This window comes from Aedes aegypti, chromosome 2 (assembly GCF_002204515.2).
Source record: "Aedes aegypti strain LVP_AGWG chromosome 2, AaegL5.0 Primary Assembly, whole genome shotgun sequence".
Taxonomy (NCBI): domain Eukaryota; kingdom Metazoa; phylum Arthropoda; class Insecta; order Diptera; family Culicidae; genus Aedes; species Aedes aegypti.
In genome coordinates, this window is record NC_035108.1 from 125730697 (window position 1) to 125758164 (window position 27468).

The 27468-nt window shown below is 37.6% G+C and overlaps 1 protein-coding gene across 1 annotated transcript in view; it reads right to left on the minus strand.

Annotated features, from left to right (window-relative positions):
- The window catches only part of LOC23687980 (patj homolog), a 41857-nt gene extending 20274 nt beyond the window's left edge, over positions 1-21583 (minus strand). The window contains exons 1-2 of the mRNA XM_011495451.2: positions 20826-21583; positions 5037-6522 (exon numbers count right to left, since the gene is read on the minus strand). Coding sequence (XP_011493753.2) covers positions 5037-6522; positions 20826-21332 — 1993 coding nt within the window. The 5' untranslated portion in view covers positions 21333-21583. The remainder of the gene's footprint in view (positions 1-5036; positions 6523-20825) is intronic.
- Positions 21584-27468: the final 5885 nt, after the last annotated feature.

Consider the following 27468-nt stretch of genomic DNA (forward strand, 5'->3'; position numbering starts at 1 on the left):
ATTGATCACATCTTATGGGTCCCCCTAAGAGGCGCTATCCAACTCCGCTGGAATAGTCGCCTTTAAGATCCCATGGTTATCTATGCAAGCAGGGAGGCCATGCTAGGGTTGACATAGTCCTTTATGGGGTACTATGTTCAAAGCCGGATCGGCGCAGGTCAGGTAATGGCATCTGAGCCTACTCCCGCCCAGTTGGATCAACCAGGCGACGGATTTGGAACGTACTCTATGGCCTGCCACGGTTGTACGGGACGAGGGCAGCCTGCGCCATTAACCCACTCGCCGTTTCGGGCCAGTGTCACCCGACCCTACTAAGGGAGTAGAATGTCGCCGCTGTCAGCCTCAAAGCATATTATCCAGTACAAATACCGTTACTTGTACTTAGTCGCGCGCTGCCACACGCTATGTCTGAACCAGACGATTAAAAGAATCGAATGTACATCGGATTTTTTCTCGCCAGAGATCAGTATTGGATCCATATTTTCATAATCGGAAGGTTGTAAAATAGTCTATCGGTGAAATTTTGATTTTTTACACTTTTCAGCTATTTTTCATACTAAAACCCATGAAAACCTCGTTTTTCGGCGTCGATTTCACCGATAGAATATTTTAAAACCTTCCGATTAAAAAACTATGGATCAAATACTGATCTCTAGCGAGAAAAAATTCGATGTACATTCGATTTTTATAATCGTCTGGTTCAGACATAGCGTGTGCCAGTATACATAATTGGGGCCGATCTGGCGTTGGTATGTGCTCGAAACACTCCTACTCGTAGTTCCATGCCTTGTCCATTTGTATCGCGACATGTATGCCATAATCCACGACTTATGGCCCTTCCCGAAACATTAGGGGCCCAGATAGCCGTAGCGGTAAACGCGCAGCTTTTCGGCATGACCATGCTGAGGGTCGTGGGTTCGAATCCCGCTGGTCGAGGATCTTTTCGTAAAGGAAATTTTCTCGATTCCCAGGGCATAGAGTATGTTCGTACCTGCCACACGATATACACATGCAAAAATGGTCAATAGGCAAAGAAAGCTCTCAGTTAATAACTGTGGAAGTGCTCATAAGAACACTAATCTGAGAAGCAGGCTTTGTCCCAGTTGGGATGTAACGCCAGAAAGAAGAAGAAGATGCCATAATCAGGATCTCACTGACATCGATCCTGATGTGCCGATTGACACTCCTGTTAGTTTGGGCTAGGGTGCTTGGTACTTTGAGCCGCACCGGTCGCTTTGACAGAGTTGCATTCGGATTTCTGTGGTTTTATAAGGTTCATCAGAGCCCACTGTGAACTCCACCACAACCTGGGCAACTCCCCAACTCGTAGAGGTCCTGAAGGGAGGGGAGGTCCGTTAAGCCCCCGTTAAGCCTCGTTGCCATGGTCACATAAATAACACGGCTCCGCTTAAACGTCAAGAAATGAACTCGTGCATTGGTCCATGGTACTCCTAGCGGGAAGAATAGACCATGTAATCCAGGCTTCTTAGTTCTACAGCTAAAAGCAGCGTTAAACTGAAAGTTATTGAATGATCATCTCAGCATAATTTAGACTTTGTTAGCAATAATGACAAATTACCACCAAAACTGCTTAAATTTTTCTTACTTGTACCAATAGTTGCGCTAAAGTGTTCCTATAATGGAGGATCCCATAAGAGAACAACGAATACCGCAACTATAGGAACACAAATTAAAAATTTACCTCAACTAAAAGAACAGCGTGTCAATAGTGGAGGTATTATTTTTTACTGACATCCCGATGGTTACTGCGATGAAATCAATTTTCTCATTAAGTGAATCGTCGTTACTTACCGTTACAACAATAATATGTACATTCATTGGTCTACTTGAATTTTGAGGGGTTTGATGAAGTTAAACCGTGCCAAGTACCTACACTATTGGAACATTTACCCTATGTTCTATGAAAATGTGGTCTTCGGCAAAGTTGTAGCAGGGAAGATTTTACATGAGAAGAGTTAGTTTACTTTTCCATAGATTATTATGACGAGCAGTTAGAGGACTGAACACAAAATTCACAATATTCCATAGTAATTTCCAATGCAGTTAGAGGAAGGGTTTTGCTGGGTTTCAGTGGATAGGTTTGAAGGATAAATTCCAAACAGGAAAGATCAGCGGGAGGAGAATGATAATTTTGAGAAAGGAAAGAGTTATAGAATGGAATGGAATTAATTTCTCGAAGATGACGGTTCATCAGCAGAGCTTTCGATTTGAGCATGGGTAGCTGTAGTTTTAAGCAATGATGCATTTTGAACTGAACGCGAGCCAAAAGTGAACTGAACGCGTTCTAATTTTGCACGTGAACGCAGTAAACATTGAACTCTCGTGTCAATAAATCCAGCCAGTTCATCTGCTTTGCTGACGACGTGGACATTGTCGGAAGAACGTTCCAGGTGGTTTCTGAACAGTATACCAGGCTGAAACGTGAAGCAGATCGGGTTGGATTGAAGGTAAATATGTCGAAGACGAAATATCTGCTGGCTGGAGGAACCGAGCGCGATAGAGCTCGCATTGGCAGATGCGTGATGATCGACGGGGATGAGTTCGAGGTGGTGGACGAATTTGTCTAGCTCGGATCATTAATAACGTCGGATAACAACTGCAGCAGAGAAATTCGAAGACGTATCATTGCCGGAAGTCGTGCTTACTACGGACTCCACAAGACCTTGCGGTCTGGTAAACTTCACTTCCGTACTAAGTGTAACATGTACAAGACGCTGATAAGACCGATAGTACTCTACGGGCATGAGACGTGGACAATGCTCGAAGAGGACCTGCAAGCGCTAGAAGTTTTTAAACAACGTGTGCTTCGGCGGAGTATGTGAGAACGGCGTATGGAGGAGAAGGATGAACCACGAGCTTGCGCAACTTTATGGTGAACCCAGTATCCAGAAGGTCGCCAAAGCTGGAAGGGTACGATGGGCGGGACACGTTGTGAGAATGCCGGACAACAATCCCGCAAAAATGGTGTTCACCTCAAATCCGGCCGGTACAAGACGAAGAGGAGCGCAACGAGCTAGGTGGTTTGACCAAGTGGAGCAGGATCTTGGAAGTGGGGGCGATCGAGAAACTGGAAGTTAGCAGCCATGGACCGAGTTAATTGGCGTAACATTGTGGCGCAGGTCATGTCTTGAAGGACGTAGAGCCAGCAAAAGTAAGTATGTATCTCGATATCCTCCTTATCTCGATATCTCCCTATCTCGATGTGATTTTCATTCCCGATTCTCTCTCCGTATGTCGATATGCTCATTATCGAAGGTTACTAGACTAGAGTTTAGAGATTCAAAACAACTTGTGAAGACGAAATGACGTCAGTTTGTTTTTGATATTCCTAGTAACGAGTACTTTTAAATCTAGTACCTATTCATTAAAAATTTGCTCTATGTCTCGATCTCTCCCTATCTCGATAGTCCCTTCGATATCGAGATGTGGAGAGTCGACTGTAATAGTCCACCTTGATATGCCTCCTACGATGTGCATTACTTTTCTTCCTACGAAAGGGACGAAGGAGACCCTGATTTTACTTCAGAATCAAAAATTTATAAATAATAAATTGTTGGATTCCGGTGTGTAGAATATCAGTTTCTTTTCATAGCCTTGGTCTGTCATATTTCAGGTAAGTGTATGCTAAATTGAAATTTGTGCGACTCTGTCGAGTTTTTTCCCATAAATTATACTTTTTCTATTGGAACACAACACTATAAAATACATAACTAAGGTACCGTGGGGCAAGTGGGTAATGGATTTCGCATGGTTGGGATTCTTCAAATCCTAGAGACTTTAAAATCAAAACAAATGAGGTCGTGTATATTTTTTAGCTTGACTCCCACCAAATATAAGCAGCATGCTGAAATTTATTTTTATGTAAAATTGAAGAAAAAAATTCAGAAAAAGTTTTTGAAAAACGTCTCCTTACTTTTTACTTGCCCCACAAGTGAGGCAAGTAAAAAGTTTATCGTTTTGAACAATAAATTCAAAAACTAACAGTTATATTCACGATGTCTATTACCTTTAACATTTGTTAAGGCGTCCCAAAGAACAATAAGGTAAGTAACATGTAAACAAAGAAAATTTTATTATTGTTACTTTATTTTTTTTCTGTTCAGTTATGTTTGTTCAAATTATTCGACAACATTCTGCTCTGTAGAAGTTCCACCGCTCGTTATTTGTTTTTAAGAATATCGGATATGACGTCGGATAACTCTTCGGGAGAAATCAAATGGAATCCTTCAATAAAATATTTATAAATGTTTCTATGTGGATAGAGCTACACCCCATTTTTTATGTTTTGAACTAGCTTTACATAGACATTCCACGATTTTTCCGTGCGTTCTCGTATATTGGATCTTTTCAATCATCGTCTTCCTTTAAATCGGCTGTCCAAAGTAAACATATTAATATCGTAATATTTGGCGACCTTTTTTTTAGAGAAGTTCCATGATTTGACCATGATAATAGCTTTTAACGTTTTAAGTATAGTGTTTCTTGAATTATCAGCACGTTATGTTGTTCTATGATAATTGTGAACCTTGTATACTTATGGTTACCTAAAGAGAAAACACAAATTCAATCTCTAATGAGAAACTTTTCACTTGCCCCACGTGATTAGAAAATTGTTTCAATTTAGTTATCATTAGGACTATGTCGAATTAATTCTAAAACTTTTTATATTGCAGTTTAAAACTGTCAGAGGGGACAATTTAAAAGTGGTACAGAAAATTATTTCCGACAACTTATTTCCGCTGAAAATATTAAAATAAGATTGCACGCCGCCAACTTGTTACGAAGTGATAGTTGACAGGTTAACAATCTTTCATTCTATTATGCAATAATGGTTGAAAAATCCCAGAAATCTGTTACTATCGTAATGTTCTCAATGGCCTCAAAGGTTTACGCATGAGTTTAAAACGTTAATTCACATATTCAGTAAAATATAACAATTATTTTTACTTACCCCATTTACCCACTTGCCCCGCGGTACCTTATCTAAAATTACAAACAAGTTAAACAATACTCACCCAGTAGTTCATCTCCCGAACGCAGCAAACCATTCTGTCCGACCGGGCCCTCCGGCAGAATCGACCGGATATAGTGGTGTGGTCGTACCTCCTTACCTCCTTCCACGTCCACTGTTCCTTCCAGTGAAATGCCCAACCCACTCGAAGCAGCAAACTTCCTAATATTGGCCACGATAATCTTAACATCCGATCCCAAAATACTGTTCCACTTTTTGACGATGAAAGCCTCGGTATCTTCGTTGACCTTGAGGGAACTGCGTTGCTTGCCATGTTTGATCAGTGCCGCCTGATTGGTGGTCTCCGCTAGAAGCAAATCCAATTCCGCTTCGACGTTTGAAGGCGGCGGGAGAATGATAGATGCATCCATCATCTTTTCCCGGTACTCGTGATTCTCTATGGAATCTTTGGCACGGGCAAGCTTCTTGTGTGCCATCAGGGTTTCAATCTGCTGATCGGGTTCAGTCATCATCATCAAATTGTTCTCTTCGTCGTTGAAGTTGTTGAAGAGTTTGGCCTCGGGGGATCTTTTGTCAATGGTTCTCGGAATGATGTCCAGAATGTTGTTACCGTACTTGGACAAATCAGCTTGCGATAGAACCGGTGGTGGAGTAGCCGGCGTTGGAGGTTTCATTTCGTTGGCTGCAATAGCCTGTTGCAGCTGGTCATATTTCGGTCCACGGAGGTAGCGTTCCAAGCACAGCGTTACAACATGGCCACTTTGCTTCAGAACGTCCACTGCTTGATGATTCGAGAACCCATGCAGCGACTGGCCGTCAACTTCTATGATGCGATCGTTCACCTGAATCTTACCACTGAGATCGGCAGCACTTCCAGGTGAAACGCTTTTAACGAAAATTCCCGATAACTCCTCTTTCTCGCACACATAACCAGCAATGGTTATTCCTAACCCATTCTGATCCTTCTTCAGTTCAACTGTGAAAATCTCCGTCTCTGGGAAATCAATGGGACTGTCTTTGTCAAAGCTGTCCTTGTCCAAATTGGCAATAGAATACACGCTAAATATTTCCGGGTAGCCCGAATCTGCCAGATATTGCTTCAGCTTGAGCGGATTAGCAAGCAAAGCAGTTGGCACAATAGCAGAATTCTCAAACTCCTCAATGGCTCCATTAGTGGCATCTATCGGTCGGGCCACTACCAGCTGGACATGCGTTCCCGATTGTCTCAGCACCGAAGCCACCTGCTCCGATACCATTTCGTGCAAATTGACGTCGCCAATCTGAAGAATCTGATCTCCGGATTGCAGTCTTCCATCTCGGTCCGCCACACCCCCGGCAAGGATTGTCTTCACAGTAACGCCCGTGGCACGTGCTCCGATGATACCGAATCCCAACCCAGTGCCATCGTTAACCAGCTCGATGTCCAAAATCCGGGACCATTCAGCAGCCAGGTCACCGGATAGTTTGGATCCATCGTGCATTCCTTGCAGCAGTGCTGATTCATCGTGAGAATCCAACTTGAGGTGCTCCTGCGTAATTGAAAGGTATCAAAATTAGTTCAAAGCATACCTATTGGTTGTAAATCTGAAAAGCGTGCGTATTTTTAGTTTTCGATTTCTAAACGTGAATTTAAAAGGGGTTATTTTGTGAGAAGTTGGAACGTGTCCTATATGAAAATATTGGAGGTGGCGCCAGAAGTGGGTGGAACTTGCAGAACATGTAATACCCACCGATCTACATGGATATCAATAATAAGAGGACCGGCCCACAGTGGCGGGCTTTCATACAAAGGTCGGACAAAACCTCAAATACGTCCAAAGTCGCTTGATAATGGTAATCTATTAACTATTTTGGATACCTGATATCATCCGGTTGGAAATAGGGTAAACGCACCGGTTTTGGCCAGCCTAAGAGAAAATGACAATAAAAACTGAATGGGAAGCCGTATTTATACAACAAATATGTCAAATGCAAGCTTTCAATCCATATTATATGCGTAAAATATCCAAACTGAGCCAAAACCATTTTTTCGCTTTGAAAATCCCGTTGGTCAATATAGGCCAACGGAACCAGTTTCGGCCAGAGATTTAACTTCGGTTCCTAAATTGGCCAATTGCATTGATTTCTCATGAGAGTGGCCAAATTAGGAGTGACCTGGCCAAATTACACTCAGGCAAATAGACTATCGATAAACATAGGAACCCCTTATGAAAATTCGCCACAAGAAATCGGGTTGAAATTCATAAATTTTGCCTTATGAAACCAGAATTTGAAAACGAAAAACGTTTGCGCGGCAACCTGGGATCGAACCAAGAACCTTGCGATCGATAGGCCCGAGCGTACACTACGCGCCTATCGACGCCTTGATGTGGAGTGATGCTAAAACGAAACATAAAGCGTTCGTATTGCAATATTCGTTCCACCTTTCATAAGGCAAAATTTATGAAATTCGATAGTCTAGTTCCCTGCGTGTAGGTGTATGGGAGTTGAAATTATAAGGAAAATTAATTGTTTTTCTTATGTTTTCAATGAATGTAGCTGTATCATATGAATGTGATCTACTGCACACAAAAGGTTTCATGCTGATTGGCTATTTAAAACGGTGTATAATCCACTATGGCTACAACTGGCGTATGGCCAAAACCGGTGCTTCTACCCTAACTGTCAAATTGAAAATTCGATTTTCTAGTGAAATTTTTCTATAACAAGTTTTTTCATCCAATCATTCTATTGGCTATTATTACAAAAAAAAATGAGTTGTAATGCAGAAATTTGCGCATGAACATGCACTAGAGAAAAAAAAGTTCCTTTCAGTACATTCAGTAAAGCTTTAAACGGGTTCTGGCACATTATAATGATTTGAATGATGAAATAGATAAATTATAATGAAAAGTGAAAATGGAATTTTCAACTCTAGGGCAAAGAGGGGCAAAAAAAACTGTTGCACATTAGAAAGTATGAATGATTTGCTACTTCATAGTGAGTTACTCATTTTCCCGAAACTCTTCATATAAAATGGACGAAATTTTGAAAATTTACCAAAATTTTGGAGAAAGATTGCGATAAACATTTTTTGCTACAAATAACCACTTAATGTGTTAAAAGTTATGTAGCTATACTCCAATCAAAGGCTTAAGACTACGCTTTCGAATGAAACCTATCGAGCTCAAATCGGTAATGATTTTGTTGAGATATAGCTGTTTGAAGTTTGATAGGTAAACCATAGTTAATGAATTCTAAGCATTCCAATTTTGCTGACTTTCCCGCACTTAAGATGCTCCCAAAAATCGAAAACAAAACAGGACCATTGGAAACGACAAAAAGCGGTACACACTAAGATTTTATTACCGAAGTCGGTAAAATTTTACTGGGTTTTTGAACAGCAGAAATAAGTCGGTAATAGTTTGTGAGTACCGAAAACTCCGCAAACTATGAAATATTGAGATGTCAAAAAACTAACGATAAAGTCAGTAACAATCTACCCAAAACGTTACTGTATTTTTCGGTAAAGTTATTTTTGTTTACTTTTATTACTGAGTTTTTCAGTTTTTTTTTCAACAACCCCAATCCTATTCTCATTTCCCCAAATTTAACCAATTTTTTTTCTAAATCTCCACTCTATTTCCTTAATTCTCATATTCCACCTCTGTCGACTGCTCGTGATTTGAATCTGGTGTCCTATTGTAACGCACCCACAAACTCAATTTTCACGACGCCTGGCATGTCGGAAGTTCGCTCAATTATGCACCCTCTGACGAGTTGGATCGCCGCGAAGTTTGGAATGCGCAGTAGACTGATGCAAATTTTGAAGTTTTTGCTCCCCTATGCTAAAACGATGTTAATTATGATGAAAATGATCCTCCTAAAATTTGAAGTGATTCGGAAGAAATTTGGTTGTGCACACGCTATTTGAAGTTTATATGAAAGTTACTATGAGAAAAGCAAACCTTTTGTGTGCAGTCCTCTAACTGCTCGTCATAATAATCTATGCAAAAGTGAACACACTCATCCCATGTGAAAACTTCCCAGCTACAACTTTGCCGAAGACCACATTTCGATAGGACGTAAGGATAATTTGTTAGGGGAACATGGTCCAGTTTTTTGGCCATATCTTTTAAACCCGATGAACGGCATGAAAAATTTTATGTTTTCGTAAGAGCACGATTCAGCGCGCACATTTTTCTCTCAAAGAGTTTTGTGATAGCTCCTACCAGGACATGACTAGACATGTTTGAACCAACTTCTCCAAAAGGTCCGAATTAGACCAACCCTGTTCCAATTCGGACCCCCAATGTTCTAATTTGGACCGCCCTATATTTTATCGTTATTTGCAATGCTAGTAACCAAATATAACTCAGATTTGTTTGGTATCAAAGCTTATTGAACTTTTTCTGTAAGCGCAAGCATAAAAAATAAACTCAATGTGTGAGAAATTTGAAACTAATTCGAGTCAGAACAAGCTCAAGTGAATTATAAATTTCATTAAATATATATCAGAAACTTGTTCAAAATTGGGTACAGTCAACTCTTCCTGACTCGATTTTGAACGGACTATCGTGTATGGGAGCTATCGAGATAATGTATATATATTTTAAAATTTTAGAGCTTTTTTTTTAATTTTAACAAAATACATTCGAAAAAGTTATTTCAACGTTGAATAGTGTATATATAATGTTTTATATACCTAATTGAATATTTTCAACACATTGGAGCTTTGCTATGAAATATCGAGTTAAAAAGGTGAACTTATATGGGGAACTGAAACAGACAGACTTGAAGTCTCGGAAAATCAAGTTGGAGAAGTATTGACTGATATTTATGAATTCAAGTACACTATATTGAAGGGACTGCATATTCTATCGAGTCAGGGAACAAAAACACAGAATATCGAGTAAGGGAAAGTTGACTGTATTGTTCTCAAAACTCGTAAACGTTTTTTATAACATATGTTTGACTATTTTGGATACGGCTTGGCTGTGGTATTGATGGAGATGCTTTTAAGAAGCAGATTCTTCTATTTTTGGTGATTTATTGTGTTTCTTATTTTTTTTTTCGAAGGCCTTTTTTGATCGCAACAGAAACAATGAAACCATCGATCTACATTGCAACTTTTGTGATTTTCTACCAAGTCGTGTAGACATTCACGGGGTGAAACTCTTAGAATCAGCCTCCTGACACCGCCCATACAACCCCATTAGAAAATAACGAGCAAACATCTCTGCCCACTGGGAAGTGGTTCCCACTGACAACTCAATGTTTGTAAACAAATAGTCGTTTAAGGACTAACAATCGAGTAAGGCGATATCATTTTTGTCGAAAAATTTCTTTTCTCACAACAACAGTTAAATTAGCACAAACAAACGGTTGCAAACTATTCGTTTGTAGTACAGCAAGTTAATTAGAGTTGATATGGTTAGCGTGGAACACATTTCAATATCGAAGAAAAATTTCCCTAATATGATTACGCCATTGTTCGTTGTTGTTCTTGAGTTTGATGCTGACCTCGAAAACATGACTGCCTAGCACCGGGCTGCTTAGGATAGACTGAGTGCTCGTTGAAAATCAAAAGGTCCGTATTGAACCATTTCAAAAGGTCCGGATTGGACCAGCACACATTTTGTGATATTCAAACTAGTTGAAAACAAACAGTGCATAGACATATCAAAACCATATGGTCAGATAAAAGCTTATGCTAGGGAGACTCGATTATAAAATAACACAGAGAGATTGGAGAATTATTGTCGTTTACAGAAGCTTGGAAATAACTCCAACCGACAGTACACCTGAGCACTTGAAAACAATAAACTAATATAAAAAGCAAACGAAATGACTGAATGGCGTCAAATTTATTGTGTTAGATCTAAGCCAAACGGTGAGCAGAAGAACGGTACACACGATCTTTACAGTAGCGCCAGTATTGAGAAATGCTTGAAGGTCCGAATTAGAACAGGGTTCGAATTGGACCAGGTTCCCCTATTATTGATAATAAAGTCTAAATCATGCTGAGATGATCATTAGCCTGGGACACGGTTATATGAAAAATTCAGATTCTCGCTCCAGTCCACTTTTTGGATTGCATTTAGGTCCCATAACAACTGTGCAAAAATTCAGCTCGATCGGAAAAACTATATTTTAGCGCCAGCCGTTCAAAATTTGTATGGGATTTACTAGACGAAGACGGATTTACTACTTTTGCAAGGAAAAATCGTCAGAGGCCGCCCATTGACCTCTATGAAAATTCAGAACACAGATTTCGATAGGTATTTCTACGATGAACAACATTGCCGAAGACCGAAAAGCAATCCGATGCTTGTTAAAAAAGTTATTGAGCATAGACTATTCGGAAATTTTGCCCGATTTTGTTATTATTGTTATTCCTTTACGTGTTAATCAACGTCGCGTTGCCAATAGGTTTTCATTGAATATATTTTTTCACAAGTGTCGGATTGTTTCGCGGTCTTCGACAATTTTCTTCATCATAAAAATACCTATTGAGGTCTGTATTCTGAATTTTTACAGAGATCAATGGGCGACCTCTGGCGATTTTTCTTTGCAAAATCCCATACAAACTTTGAACGGCTGGCGCTAAATAATAGTTTTTTTCCGATCGAGCTGAAATTTTGCACAGTTGTTATAAGACCTAAATACAATCCAATAAGTGGACTGGAGCGAGAATCTAAATTTTGTCCCACACTAATGATCATTCAATTACTTTCAGAGCAACACTGCTTTTTTGCTGTAGAACATAGTAGCCTGGATTACTTTGATCTACTCTTCCCGCCAGGAGCTTCACTGTTGCCTGCCGAACAGTTGGTGAAGCATGTTACATGCAAACCAACTTTATGATGATGAATAACAATTTATCCTGAGGTCCAATCAAAAAGTGGTCTTCGGCAAAGTTGTAGCTGGGAGGATTTCACATTAGAAGAATTTGTTCACATTTCCATAAAAGAATATGAAGAAGAGATAGAGAGCTGAACACAAAAGATTGACGATTTCCATAGTAATCTCCATATAAACTTCAAATGGCGTGTGCAGTCAAATTTCATTCGAATCACTTCAAACTTTAGGAGGATGCTATTTACCATAATTTAAATCGTTTTAGCATAGGGGAGTAAACATTTCAAAATTTGCATCACTCTAATGCGCAGTCATACAAGAAAAGATCTTTCCACCGGAATCGGAATGGCCTCTTGGAAGTATGGTATTGACGGCTTATAATGTTGTACTAACATGTTGGTGTTGCGTTATTTCTCACGGAAAATAATAAATCTGTACAATAACTGATGTGCTATCTTTCCAGCTTGTGCGATGCTGTGCGAGTTTAGCTGCGTTTCTGGTTCGTCGAAAGATTTTTGAACACTTACCGTGAGCAGCGATAGGGCTAAAATATTAATAAAATGGAGTTTCGGCCCGTCCATTCCATGAAAATGGTCATCAAGAGGCATTCTGTTGCAGAAGCTTCTTACTAAAAGAAAATTTTCTCTTGACAGTTTGCAAATTTGGTTAGGTATTTGTTTTCGTTGCGTTTTAACGAAAACTCGGTAAAAAATATTTGATACTGTGTAAGTCAGTACTAAAATTTACTGACTTTTCACATTTTCTCGGTAATTTGTAATTTCACGGTGTTATCAGCACAAACGTTTACCGTGTTCAGTAAAAAATAAAATCAGTATGTTTACCAAGATATGCTGGAATCTCAGTATTTTTTTTGTGATTTACTGATCAAAAGCCGTAAAATAATTAACCGAACAGCGATATCGTTTTTAAGTGTGAGTGTGAATTGTACTGAATAGTTGAGAAGGAAGTTGTAGGATGGTCGAGATTTGAGCAGATGACATCCGGTACGGACAGATAGAGAATAGCCAGCCATGATGTATGCCGGACATTTTTGTGATCGGAAAAATTTCGTTTGAAATTCAAAATTCAAACGGTTTGAATAAAGTTAATTTGTTACGAAAACGTGGAAATTCGAATGCTATAAACCTAAAGCTCAAATTACACAAGACAGTCTTATAGAACCAAGAATGGATTAGAACGTAGTTCATAAGACCCAAATTCAATATGCTCAATTAATGTAATTAATTAATGTTGTAATGGGAAGTAACGACCTGAGACGAGACTCGCGAAGACGGTCTTCTTTTTCTGTGATTGCTGAGTTTTTTTCTTACTCCATTCTGTGTTTACATCAATTATGTGCTAGCCGTTCAAACCCTCACATGAACATCTCAGCAGACATTAGAAATAACTAATTTTGTGCTTTGATTATTCAGCAACTTTGGAAAAAAGGCTTCACCGACTGAAGTTTTAACAACAGTTTATTTTGAATACAATACTTTTCACTTTTTCAGCCATAAAAACGGTGGGCTGCATTTGACGTTTCGTTACAGCGGAATCTGGGCTGCATATGACGTTGATATTTTTCCTCTTCGCGAGTCTCTCTCAGGTAACGACCATTGACTAAATGAGAAAAATGATTTCATCGCAGTAACCCACGGCATGTCAGTGAAAAATAATAATTCCACTATTGGTACACTGTTCCTTTAGTTGCGGTATATTTTTAATTTGTGTTCCTATAGTTGCGGTATCCGTTGTTTTCTTATGGGATCCTCCACTATAGGAACACTTTACCGTAACTATTGGTACAAACAATTAGAGTTTTAGCAATTCTAGTGATATTTCGTAAGTTTTAAAGCAATTTGAACGCTCTTTTCAACTATTCCATGTATCGACAAGCCAATATACGTCGATTGGCAGACTCGGTTCTGTGGTTAATGTAATAAAATCAGTGAAAACGGCACTACCGCAACTATAGGAACACCCACAACTAAGGGAACACTTACCCTAATTCTATAAGCAAATCTTATGACAGACTTACGTTCGCTTTTCTCCGAGTACAATGCGTGTGTCGATGTCGAGTAGGCAATGTCATTTTTCAGAAAAAGTGTCGATTTCTATAAAAAAAATTCAAGCGTTGTTCTACCTTATAGATCAAAATTTGATTATAAGTCGATTTAAACGACTCATATTATAGATCAGAACATTATAACAGCCATTTATCGGCGATGTAAACCAACTTTGATCCATATCTATATGCTATCCATATCTGTGGGGCGACTGTTCTAGAACGAAGTTTACTTCTAAGTTTAGTCCTTTTGAAATGCTTCCCCATGTTGCCATTCGGTTGAATATAAACATTATCAATCTTCAAAAGGTCAAACATATCCAAATTCCGTGGTTACCACGTTGGGTAAGCTTGTAATTTAGATAGTACTCAGTATCTAAAACAATCATATAACTGACTGACACTTATGATAAATGGATTTCGAAGCATTAGCCAATGTTTTAATTGATGATCTTATAGAAACAATTCCTGAACAAGTTCCCGATGAATTTAATAAATAATTTTACACACATGTTGAGCTTCTTTTAAAAGGAAGATCAAAAATTCCTTATAGAAATATGACCTCAGAAATTTCAAAAATAAATTGACTGAGCTAATTCGTTCTGGTTTTCTGCCAAACCCCATTCAAGGTCTTACGCCAGGAAAATCAGTCAGCATTAGAATGTTAAAACTATGCCAGAGCTTTTATCGCAATTTTTTTTTGTATGGTATTCAGTTGGAGCTGCCTGACAGCTTAACTTGTCAAGGCTGAACCCTCGGTCTGACTTTTGCCAAGTTTCCCCTCTACCAGGACCAATACTCAGACGGACTAGGCAATGGCGCCCACATGAAGACTGCTTTTTTATTAGTATTTTGACGTGGTAGTTTTTGAAAAGTACCCATATTCCCTTGCTTCTGAGAAAAGGAAGCATTGTGAAAATCAGCAGCTCCATCAGAATTTGTTTGAAATAGTAGTGTAGTAGTGTCATTACCAGTGAATCAATTGTGACCCAACACGCAGCAACAAAGATATTGTCACCTCCTATTCTTGTTGCAACAATTTTATTCCGCAACATGAGTTTATCATCACTTGAACAGAATATGACAAAGATCGATCACCACGTGCGCAGCGATTTTCTGGGCTTCGCATTGCAATTTTTCGAGAACTTTCTCCGTGTTGGTAAACATTGACACATTATCAAACAGCATCCATAAAACAATTTTGGTTTTGTGTTTAAAATAACTGATTAATCGCGAGTTGAAAAGGTTGCAACAATGTTGCGCTCTATGATTGTCATGACAATTTTGCTTTTGATTGTGTCCTGATCCGCAACAGTTGCGACAAACGGTTGTGAACGAGCTTGTTTTGTTGTTTGTTTTTCGTCTATTTTGATGATAATTTGATTCACTGGTCATTACTAAGTCGAAATGGTTTTGAATAATTTGTCATTCAAGTGCTATTCTGATTACTGATTACTGTCTTTTACGTAAGATTAGAGTCTTAAATGTCAATTGTCGTCAAGTCTGAACAAAATTAGGCGAGGGATTCCACGGAGGCATGCAAGTCGATTGTGATCGACCATTTCAAAAATATCTGAAACTTTGCACAGTTTTTCAGTTCCATCTAAATCGTCATTTTGCGATATCAAATCTTCAAGTTGAGTCACGACTAACTTTTCAAAAGGGTGTATGTGAAAATGGTTCAAAAATATTCAAAAAGCTGCCTAGCAAAAACGGTTCGTTCGATTGTTAGACAACTAAAGAAACAAAGTTAGACAACTAAATAAAGATTCCAAAAAAATACACACAGTAAAAAAAAAATTTTTTTGCATTAAAAAAACATCATTTTTGTCACAAAAACTCAAATATCTCAAAACCCTATCGGAATACCAACGTGAGGGAAAACGGTCCACTATATTAGCTATCTACCATAAAAATTTGGTGATGGTAAGCCAATAAACAAAAAAGTTATGACATTTCAAATATTTCACAAATTTGACACTTAGTGATTTTTTTTTTCATTGTTTTTTTTTAGGACCGCAGTTTGTTGCTGAATTTTTTGTTAAGGGTACCACATGAGGTTAACAAGTTGTTTTCATGATATTTTATTTAATTATTCATAACTATTATAGCATCTATTAGAAAGTTAGACGCGATCCAGTGTTGTGATCTAAAGTCTTGATAGTGTCATATTTTTTATTGTATGTAACTGAAGAAAAATTCTCTCAATAGTGTTGAAACCTTTTGATAAAAGAAACCTATAAGAAATCTAATTTTGAAGACAAAAGCTACAAAAAAAGTTTTCTATACAGGTATACGACTAGTTTACCTGCAAAAAGTTTACCTCGTAGAGAACAAGGCGGGTCTATACCCAGGTGATCTAGTATACGTAAAGCAGGTCGGTTTTCTCGGCGCTGGTTTTCTCCACAAAGTTAAAATCTGATTACACCTGGGTATAGACCCGCCTTGGTAGAGAATAGACTTTGTTAATAATATTTGGGAGAAAGCGAGTAACTTCAACAACATCAAAAACATGATAGGTATATACCATGAACATACTCACGAAAAAACTAAAAATATACTACCACTATGGTTATAAAAGATTTAATTGTAAAATTTTTCTTCAGTCAAGCAAACGACACCAAACTAGTCAGTAAAAACTTAAAAGTGATTTTGTTTATTAAAATCTAACGAGCAACATGAGTAGTCGCTTTCTCAACTGTTGCAGGCCGTTTGCAGAAAAAAAGTGTTCGAAAGAGCTACGAAATCTCACCGAAAGCACCATAGATAAACTGAAAGCGGCTGGTTATGCTCCAATGTCTACATTGAATACAAATTTACGCATTTGTACGTCCTGCCGTTTAAACGTTGACAAACTGGCAATCTGTACATCATCGGTGGATCAGGTTGCAGGAAGTTCGAAAACAACAACAACTGAGGAATTACTAGATGCACCGACAACAACTGAGGAGTTACCAGAAGTACCAAGTGCAGATAGTCTTGCCACGGTACCATCAGCGACATCTGTTTCAATAAATCAATCAGAAGATGAGTGCATCCAGAAGGTCAACATCGAACGCTTCAACGAAGGGATAGCTGGAATAAAAGTGACTCCGATTAAATGGACGAAGATGGGTTACGTCAATTATCCCGAGAAAAAATACCGTGAAATCAACGAAGCTGTACGAAGAAACCTCTTCAAATTAGGACCTGAGGATGTGGAAAATACAGACTACGATGAGGTAATTATGAATATGAAGGAAAGGTTCTCGAATCTAGCCACGACAAGGAAAGAAAAATTATTGATTTTGTCGATGCTGCCAAGCTCGTGGTCTATTCAAGACGCCATTGATGAGTTCAAAACCAATAGAAATACAGCAAAAGAGGCAAAACAATTCAAAAATAACTGTCTTGCAACCAAAAATGCTAGGTCGAGTACTTCATTAACAGATGAGACAAAAGAAAAAATAATTCAATATTTTGAAGACGATGAAGTAAGTAGAGCTATGCCTGGCCAAAAAGATTATGTATCTGTGAAAAAAGATGGAAAGCGTCAAACAATCCAAAAACGATGAATGATGACTACTTTGAAAGAAGCGTATACACGCTTCAAGGAAATTAACGAAAATATTAAGGTAGGTTTTTCCTCATTTGCAAGCCTTCGTCCAAGGCAATGCAAGCTTCTATCCAATTCAGGAACACATAATGTTTGTGTGTGCACAACACACGAAAATATTAACCTAATCTTACATAGTTTGAAAAGAATCAATTTATCAAAGGATATTAAAATGTTAACTGGTAGTCTTTTGTGTGAAAATACAACATCTATCTACGATCTTGTTCGGATTGTCCAGATTCTTCATCATTGGAAAATACTTTATTCGCTGAGTTTGAAGAAAATTATATTGATCATTTATCATTTGAACAATGGGTGACCACGGATAGGTGTGACCTAGAAACTATTGTAAAACCTGTAGATGAGTTTGTGTCATTTTTTTTGCTTGAAATTAGAAAGTTTAATTCCTCACGACTTTATTAAAACAGAGCAATCCCGCTTTTTAAAAATACGAAAAATACATTACAAGATGGTGAATTTTTAGTCATTTGTGATTTTTCTGAAAACTATAGCTTTGTATTGCAAGATGAAGTGCAGTCCCATCACTGGAACGTACAACAAGCTACAATTCATCCATTCGTTATTTATTTCAATGGAAGTACGCAAATTGAACATTTTAGTTTTATTGTAATTTCGGAAGATTTAAGACACGACTCAGTATCTGTAAATTTGTTCATTGCCAAAATGATTAACTTTTTACGCGTTGATAAGGATAAAGAAATCAGAAAGATATATTTCATGTCTGATGGAGCAGCATCGCAGTACAGAATTTTTCAAGCCTATGTCAATTTAAATCAAAGTACGGAATTGATGCAAAATGGCATTTCTTTGCTACGTCACATGGCAAAGGTCCTTGTGATGCTATTGGAGGAACCATAAAGCGCATGGCCACAAGAGCAAGTTTAGCCAAAGAACGTGAGCATCCAATTAAAACTGCAAAAGAACTATTTGATTGGGCGAATCGCAGAAAAGAAGAAGATTTAACAAAATTATCATTTTGTTTTACTACTACTGAAGAGTACGAATTAACGGCATCAGAGCTCAGCGAGCAATATAATAACGCGAAAACGATCCAAGGAACCCAAAAATTTCATTCCATTGTCAGAAAATAAAATTAAAGCAAAACTATACTTGAACTGTACTGATAATGATGCAAAAGTGTTCGATATTGTAAAAAAATTGAATAACAATAAATAAATAAATAAGTATTAATAAAATGTTTTCATGATCTCATAACGCATACCCAAATCCAAAACTTTTAAAGTTTATATATAACATTTAGAAACTCATCGATCATACTCTAAAAAAATATATCCTGGTAAAAAAAAATTTATTTTCGTGTAATCTGTTAATTTGTTTTAATTTATACATATATACATATACATATAATATTTATACATATACATAATATTGATACATATAATATACATAATACTAATGAATACATGAAAACGACTTGTTTAATTCACGCAAGACCCTTAACAATAAAATCAGCAACAAACTGCGGTTCCCGTAATAATTTACACCGAAAAAAAAAAAAATTTCTACTAAATGTGAAAATTGTGACATGTTTGAAATGTCTTAACTTTTTTGTTTATTGGTTTACCATCACCAAATTTTTATGGTAGATAGCTAATATAATGGACCGTTTTCCCTCAAAAAATTACGTTGGTATTCCGATAGGGTTTTGAGATATTTGAGTTTTTGTGTCAAAAATTATGTTTTTTAATGCAAAAAAAATTTTCTTTTTACTGTGTGTATTTTTTTTGGAATCTTTATTTAGTTGTCTAACTTTGTTTCTTTAGTTGTCTATCAATCGAACGAACCGTTTTTGCTGTGCAGCTTTTTGAATATTTTTGAACCATTTTCACATACACCCTTTTGAAAAGTTAGTCGTGACTCAACTTGAAGATTTGATATCGGAAAATGACGATTTAGATGGAACTGGAAAACTGTGCAAAGTTTCAGCTCAATAGAAAAAAATGAATTAAAAAATTTACCAAATTTTGGTGCTGTTGCTTGGAATCACTCAGGCTGTTTAGTAGTAGTTCTAGTTAATTTCATTTTTTGTTCTTAAAAGTATTTATTGGTCATTACGTTCATATATCCTTAAAAAAAAGTCGCTTTCTTTGTCTGTTCAACAATTTTTCGAAACTAGCAAGTGTACCCTAATGATCGATCTCAGCATCTTACTTTCCATAGTCATTTTTATAGTGAATATTGAAGAGTAAAGTTACCTTAGGCTTCTATTACAGTCTCCTACAAGATTCACTTTTCGGTGGCAAATGCAATGATTCACAACGCCTACTTTCTACTTTTAAATTTGGCGAAACTGTAGCTGGAATTAGATTATTTATACCGCTGTTACAAAAGAGGTATTTCTTATTATGGCAATGTAAAAACCATATTAAAATAAGATTGTCGCCACTTATTTCTACTCAGTGAATCTACTAGTCATTTTCCTAAGAGTTCCTAAGTATTCCCTACGTCGTATATGATAACGATGTATCTAGCTAGCTAATAGTAAGAGTGGCTACGGATCATTCTGGTTAGCAAAAGGCAAACTGAACGTCACCAATAGTATTAATGTCCACTTCGAATAGATTAATTATTTGAAATGGGCATCAATTCTATCAATGACGCAGAATGTCCGTTGGATCACATCCGAGATATTATTGCGTCTATGCCATATGAATTATGACGCGGCTTTAAGCAAAAAGTGCCGAAATGTGATACCACCACTACAGGTTACGCCTTTGGTTTCCATCATATGGGCTAATGGATTATGCCCTCCCATCGCGGCAAGGTCGCATAACCAAGGGGAGGGCTTTGCCAGAGCTTTTATCGCAAATTAGTCCCAAAATTCAACATATAAATTTCAGACATTCTGTCAGTCATCGGAATTCTTCCAGTTGGCAAAGAATTCATTTTTTTCTCAATACTTTATCAGATCAAAAAAAAAAAAATGTTCGTATGGTATACTAAAAACAGGAAAAACTTGCCTATCCTGCTATTTAAGTTTAGGAAGCTAATCCAGACTAACATTGCCTTATCATCAAATCACGAAAATAGTGATCTAAATGACCATTCTCAGAAAAAAGTGAGCTTTTGTTCCAAATAGTGACTTTAGTAACCAGATCGAAAATAGTAACCAAGACCTAAAAGTGATTCGCTACCAGTCCTGCAATGACTTTTAAAGCGAAATCATTAGTTATTCTTCAGAAGGGCGTATCTTTTCAATCATGTCTAGACATTGCAAACTAAAAACGCACGTTTTTCGATTTCTGAAACAGTGTGCCAATACAACAATTCCTGAATCCGATTGTACTCACTTCTCCGACTCCGCTATCCATCATCAGCTCATTGGTCATCTTCATCGCTGGCGGATGCTGCAATTGAACGGGTAAAGGTGGCAGTGGTTGTTGCGCCGGATGTTCCATCATGATTCCCCCCTTCTGCTGCTGCTGTAAATGTGGAGGGGCAGGACTTCCGGGCGAGATCTGCGCCGAGGGTACCCTCTGCTCATCCGGATAGTCCGCTTCGAACAAGTCCGAAACCGGGGGAACATTCAGCACCAACTCCCCGCTGCTGGCAATGTCGAAATCCCCCGGAAGTATCGACGGATGCTGCGTAATCTGGTTGTTCAGCTCGGCCAACGAATCCTGAATCTGGACAATGTTCCGGAAGACCGGATCCTGAAGCAAATCGAGCACCATCTTCAGATCGTCCATCACGTTCAGCTGGAGCTTATTGGGGTCCATTTCCTCCACCGTTTGCTTGATAATTTCAAGCTGCTGCAAAGCGCTGGACACATCCTGGGAGAGATGCATTTTTTGCATTCTGCTGCTGAGCTGGCTGACTCACGACCAGAAGGCTTTCGCCTCCTCCTGCTCCTGCTCCTCCTCTCACGGCACTGAGCACAAGTTCGGACTTTTCGCGGAGCACATTCACGGACAAAAACTAGACTTTTAATGTTGTTTTCCAGCGATTTTTCCGCTGGAAATTCCAAATATTTTTGCAAATGTTTACGTGCCCAAGAAAATTTGCTAATGTTTTTTTTGCTTTTTTTTCGTTTGTTTTGATGACAGCTCACTGACGTTTCACGAAAAGAGAAAGTTTGAAGCAGGGGCAAACTTAGGGGGTAGTACTTGCTTTTGTATAGTGAAGTAGTAGAACATGTTAACGACAAGGTTGGAGGAATCCGGTCAAAGAACTAGAGAAATCAATAGAAGTAATAAACCATAGAAGAAGAATGTCGCTGGCGTCGCTGTCGGAACATCTTTTGCTGACGGAGATAGGCGGGGCTATAAATGTCAACGTGAAAATGTATGCAGTTTGACACTTATGTACCCAACATGTTTCTGGACGAGAACAAAGGGAACACTAGCGACATTCGTCCTCTATAGTTTTCTATCTCTATTGAGAAATCACACTCGAAAGAATAAGTCACCTACACTCAGGCAAATGGACTATCGATAAACATAGGAATCCCTTATGAAAATTTGCCACAAGGAATCGGGTTGAAATTTATAAATTTGCCTTATGAAACCGAAATTTGAAAACAAAAATTGTTTTCGCGGCAACCTGGAATCGAACCAAGGACCTTGCGATCGATACAGGTCCGTCACACTCGGGCTCAGATTGTGTACCACTTCTAGGTACCCAAGTTTGACAGATCGCAGTACACTTTTCACGGCATTCTAGATTACCTTATAAGCCATAAAATTTTGGGCAACTGCAAGGGACATCGGGGTCTTTAATTTGTCTTTGATCGATAGGCTCGTGCAGGTCCGTCCCACTCGGGCTCAGATTGGGTACCACTTCTAGTACTGCATTTGGTCCCTCGGTAGTGCAAAAGGTACCCAAGTTTGACAAATCGCAGTACACTTTGAACGGCATTCTAGATTACCTTATGAGCCATAAAATTTTGGGCAACTGCAAGGGACATGGGGGTCTTTAATTTGTCTTTGGGCTCGTGCGTACACCCGGCGCCTATCGACGCCTTGTGTGGAGTGATGCTAAAACGATACATAAAGCACAGATAACAGATGTTTATATTCAATAATACGAAAGAGCATGTTCTTGCAACTACTTTAGCAAGTTTTCTCGCTCAAATAACGGCTACCGTCGATGGGGGTGACAATGGGTCTAGGGGGTGAGATTGGGTCAAAACGGAAAAATATGTTTTGTGAAATATTTCAGCTAATAACGCTAATATTACTAAAATTAATAATTCATATGTTAGGGTACATATTATTACACATAATTCATAACAATATACATTTTTAGAAATAGTAGTTTTTGTTTAATACATCAATAAACTTGCATGTTGAAACTAGATAAAATTTACAACATTAAATTTCTCCTGTACAAAGTATCACGCATGTACTCTAGCCTCTATCGTTGTATTAGTAGAATGTTGAAAGTCTTTTCATTACACATCACAGGTATTTTCCGGAATCTGTTTGATTTTCCCACAAAAAAATAATTTTTTTCGGTACGATGTCTAAAACATTGAAAATGGGGGTGACATTGGGTCAAGCAAGAACGATAGTAAATGAAATTCCAAGTCCATTTTTTTGACATTTTTCGGTGCCGGGTGTTCTCTTTTTTCATTAAGATGTGTTTATTCTTTCTATATACAGCATCTCTGAAACATCAAACAAGTCTACTTGAGTATTCCGTGCATTGAATAATAATACAACGCATTTTGACAACTTCTCAAACCAGCAACTGTGTTTCGTGCGCAACAACATCGTAAATTTTTATCAAAAGGGTGTTTTTTTCTAAGTTTAATTATTTATCAGTATTTTCATATTATAGAAACATCTCATCCAAGTACAAATGAGTTGGATCGCTGTAATATTGGGATTATGACGTCACCATCTGCCCGAATTGTAGTGATCGTGGAATGTCGCACCGAAATTTAACTATTTGCGAAGATTTAAAATAATCACTGTTTCAGTACACCTTTGGGGAACTGAATAGGCTTCATGGCAATGGTGATGAGATTTTGAAGACAATTTGAGGGAAAAAACAAGAAAATTTATTTAAACTTGACGATAAATGTTAGATTTACATATTTTTTCTCATAGATCTTCAATTTTTTGGTATAATCGTTCTTCAAAGTGGGTTTATTATACTTGTGAAACATCTTAGATATCTTTTTAACTTGTTTGCATCGTATTCCATCAATATTTTTCAGCTGTGAATGGTTTTGCAATCATTTTCTCAAAAACAAGTTATTTCAATTTCAGTGACCCAATGTCACCCCCTCTATGGGGTGAGATTGGGTCATTTTTCATTCACTTGTGGTGCCGCTGTGAATAAATATTTGTCTTTAATTTTTTGACCAGTTGTTAATGTGCCATCAAAGTACATACACACCAAATTTGAAGTTTATCGGAGTTAAATTGCGATAGTTATTCAAAAAATAAATCGCATATATCCCTTTTTGACCCATTGTCACCCCCAACGACGGTATATCATTTTTTAATTTCAATTTTAAAAATGGTTCCAAATATCAACCTTGACACTTGTGATCTTGTTTGACATTCACTTTTTCGACAAAAATGCCACAGGGCATATAGTTTTAACACTGGGGTTGTTCCTATAGATCGTTGCACGCCTGACCTAACCTCGAAACTCCATATAAAAAAAAATGTCAACAATTCCAGCAGTGAATGTCAACTCCATATAAAAAAAATCTAAACAATTCCAGCAGTGAGTGTCAAAGAGCAGGACAGTCAATTGAGCGTGATAAAAGAGGGACAGAGAAGGAGAATTTTTCGTGACGTCACCATGCACATTTCGGAAGGGACACGGAAAACAAAATATACCCAAAATTCAAGTTTAAACCAAGGGGTGTGACAAAATCTCAAAAATCATAAAAAAATGTTTTTTGTACTTAAACCAATGAAAATCATTTAAAAATTGAGTAAAAATGTGTTTCTGCCCTAAACTTAAGCGTGTGGTTATAAAATTGAGACAGGGCTTTAGGACCCTATTCCCCAAAGTTTCAGATCGATTTGTGTATATTTCGATTTCTCACAGCATGTGACCTATAGAGCCTCTCTCTAGAGAGAGGTCAGCTTAAATTGATTATTTCGAATTTTTCAAATTTCGTGAAGGTTGTTCTATATAAATTGCAGTTTCTGTACCAAATGATGACCAAATCTTTCTCATTCAAAAGAATATACCTTAGGCTTTATTTTTAAGATGTTTCGAACCATATTTGACATGTTTACCATTTGAGAATACCATCTTCTTCTTCTTCTGTCGGGTGTGGGATCACTGCGTCCATTTTTTAGGACTATTGTGATATACCCTATTACTCTATGTACACAATGTTTTCCAGTAGCAAATGTGCCTCCGGAATACTTTGCGCATTTGACTGAACTTTGAACCATCTGCCATTGATGGGCAGAAGTCCTAGGTTGCAGTGTTGTAGTTCCCCCAATCTGGCGTGATCAGCCTAATAAAGCTAACCACCTCCCTGGGGGATGCGTTCCAAATATCAGCTGGCTGTAAGTAGTGCTTGCCAAATATTTTGAACCTACGATGGATGTGTGCACTGCAAGAGCAGAGAAGGTGTTGTGAGGTTTCGTCCGTCTCGTCACAGAAACGGCAATTTGTGTTTTGGACGACACCGATCTTGTATAAGTGGTATCTGCTTGGGCAGTGACCAGTTATTAGACCGATGTATGTTCTGAGATCCCTTTTGTTGAGACCTATAAGTTTTTGTGTTTGTGTCGTGTTTATTGTTACGAACCTTTTGGACTGATTCGAATTGGAAACTGTATTCCAATTTGATTGAATTTGACCGAACAACCAGTTGTTCAATTCCGTGTTTAGTGCAGAGTTTGAAATGCCAAGGAATGGCTCTGGACCAATGAACATATTGGTTGATCCATTCCTTGCTAGCTGATCGGCAATTTCGTTACCCTCTAGACCCGTATGTCCTGGGATCCAATATAGTTTAACTCGATTGCGTTCAGCTAGGGATTTCAGTGCAAGAATGCATTCCCACACAAGTTTTGAGTTGCAAGTGAAAGCCTTCAAAGATTGAAGCGCTGCTTGACTATCAGAGAAAATACAGATGGTGGCATGTCTGTAATTTCTTTTCAGACACAGCTGCGCACATTCCTTGATTGCATAGACTTCTGCTTGAAATACTGTAGGCCACTGTCCAAGAGACCCAACTAACAATTCAGAGCCACAAACAAGCATGCATGTTTAATTATTGTTCAATAATGGTAATGGTAGCTGAATAAAAAATTTGCTCTATAAAGAGCTGAGAAGGTGCTTTTTTAACACAAACTTAGATCAATGTTCAACGTTATGCATTAGCATGAACAAAAGTTGAATCGCCACTTATTAAACGTTTCCAAAGATTCTCATTCGACTAGTCAAGATTGTTCTACAAATGAGCTGAACAAGACATGTTTCCCCCAATTAAAAAGCCAATATTCCACTGAACAAATGTATATGTATAAAAGGATATTTAGAAGACGAACTAACGTTTTACTTGCGTCGCACTTCAGCTATTTCCACATTTTTAACATAAGCATGAATAAGAGCTAAATAAGTATCTTATAAAATCCTAATTCAGCTTCAGTATATTATGAGAACAGTTGATCCAATAGAGGCCAAAATGACGATTAACAAACACATTGTTCAGCAATAAATAAGCCTTGTAAAAGCGATCACACTATAGCTAAATTTCATAAAATGGACAAAATATCCGAAATTCGTGTTGAGTTCCGAATGCATTTCAAAGCTCATAAATTATGCTTTCTTAAAACTTTTGAAATAGCTGTTCAGAAAATAAACATGATCAGTCTCCAGAAATGCAGAATCATTGTGAAAAACAAAAATAAATATTTAAGCTAAGTATTCCGAGTAGGAGCAAAGTACTGACAAACAAAGCGTGATATTGACTTGATTGACATAAGAGATAAAATATCTGAAGACAATATCAAAATTTAATTCCTGGAACTTCTAAACCTATGAAAAATTTGATGTACGCAGATCTAATGAATAGCTCGCAGCTATTGGTAAAATCTTGCAGAATCTAAATATGACATGCAAATTTTGTTCTAGTAGTTTATTTTAGATATCATTTCCAGATATTTTATATCATATGTCTATCAAGTTAATATCACTTTAAGCTATCCATATATTATTTTCTATTGCTAAGCTTTTTTCGCCTGCTCGAGATGTTTTTCCGTACAAGAAAAATAGAAATTTCTTTGACAGAATTGATTAAATAAATTTCTATAGCCAGCTACATTTGAAATGACATTTCTTCACAACTGAATAAATACTGCGCTCTAAAAAAAATGATTTACTTGGCCATTTCAGAAAATAAAAATCGCATCAAGATATTCGAATATTTTTCTATTCAGGTGGGTTCTGAGGACTAACCCTTCAAATGATTCAAATATATTCATACAGAGAACTTTTACTTCAATGCATATGTAATAGGTTTATGAAAAATACAAATAAAAAAATAATCAAACTATAGTTCATAAAATTAATTAAGTAACTAATCATTTTTTAACAAACTAAAACTAATTATGAAATTAGATTAATCATTTCAGACTGTTTTTGCTTTGTGTAAATAAACATTATTTTGACCAACATCGACATATATTTTCTCACTGTGTGCTAAAAATAGCCGACTGAACTCCGCTTGGATCAGCACTAAACAGCAGCAGAATAATATGCTTGTTCAGTTGTAGATTAGCGTACCATGTGTTGATTAGACGTTGTCGAATAGAAGCTCGAACATGGTCAATATTCAGCTTTGAGAAGTTTATATTTTGCACTGGACGATTTAATCATCAATTCTAGGATGGCGCAGATGGCAAGGCATACCGCTGACGATTGGAAGGTCTCGAGTTCGAATCCAGTATACAGGCGATTTTTAATTAAGATTGTTATACTATCATAATAATAGTGCACACTACATTT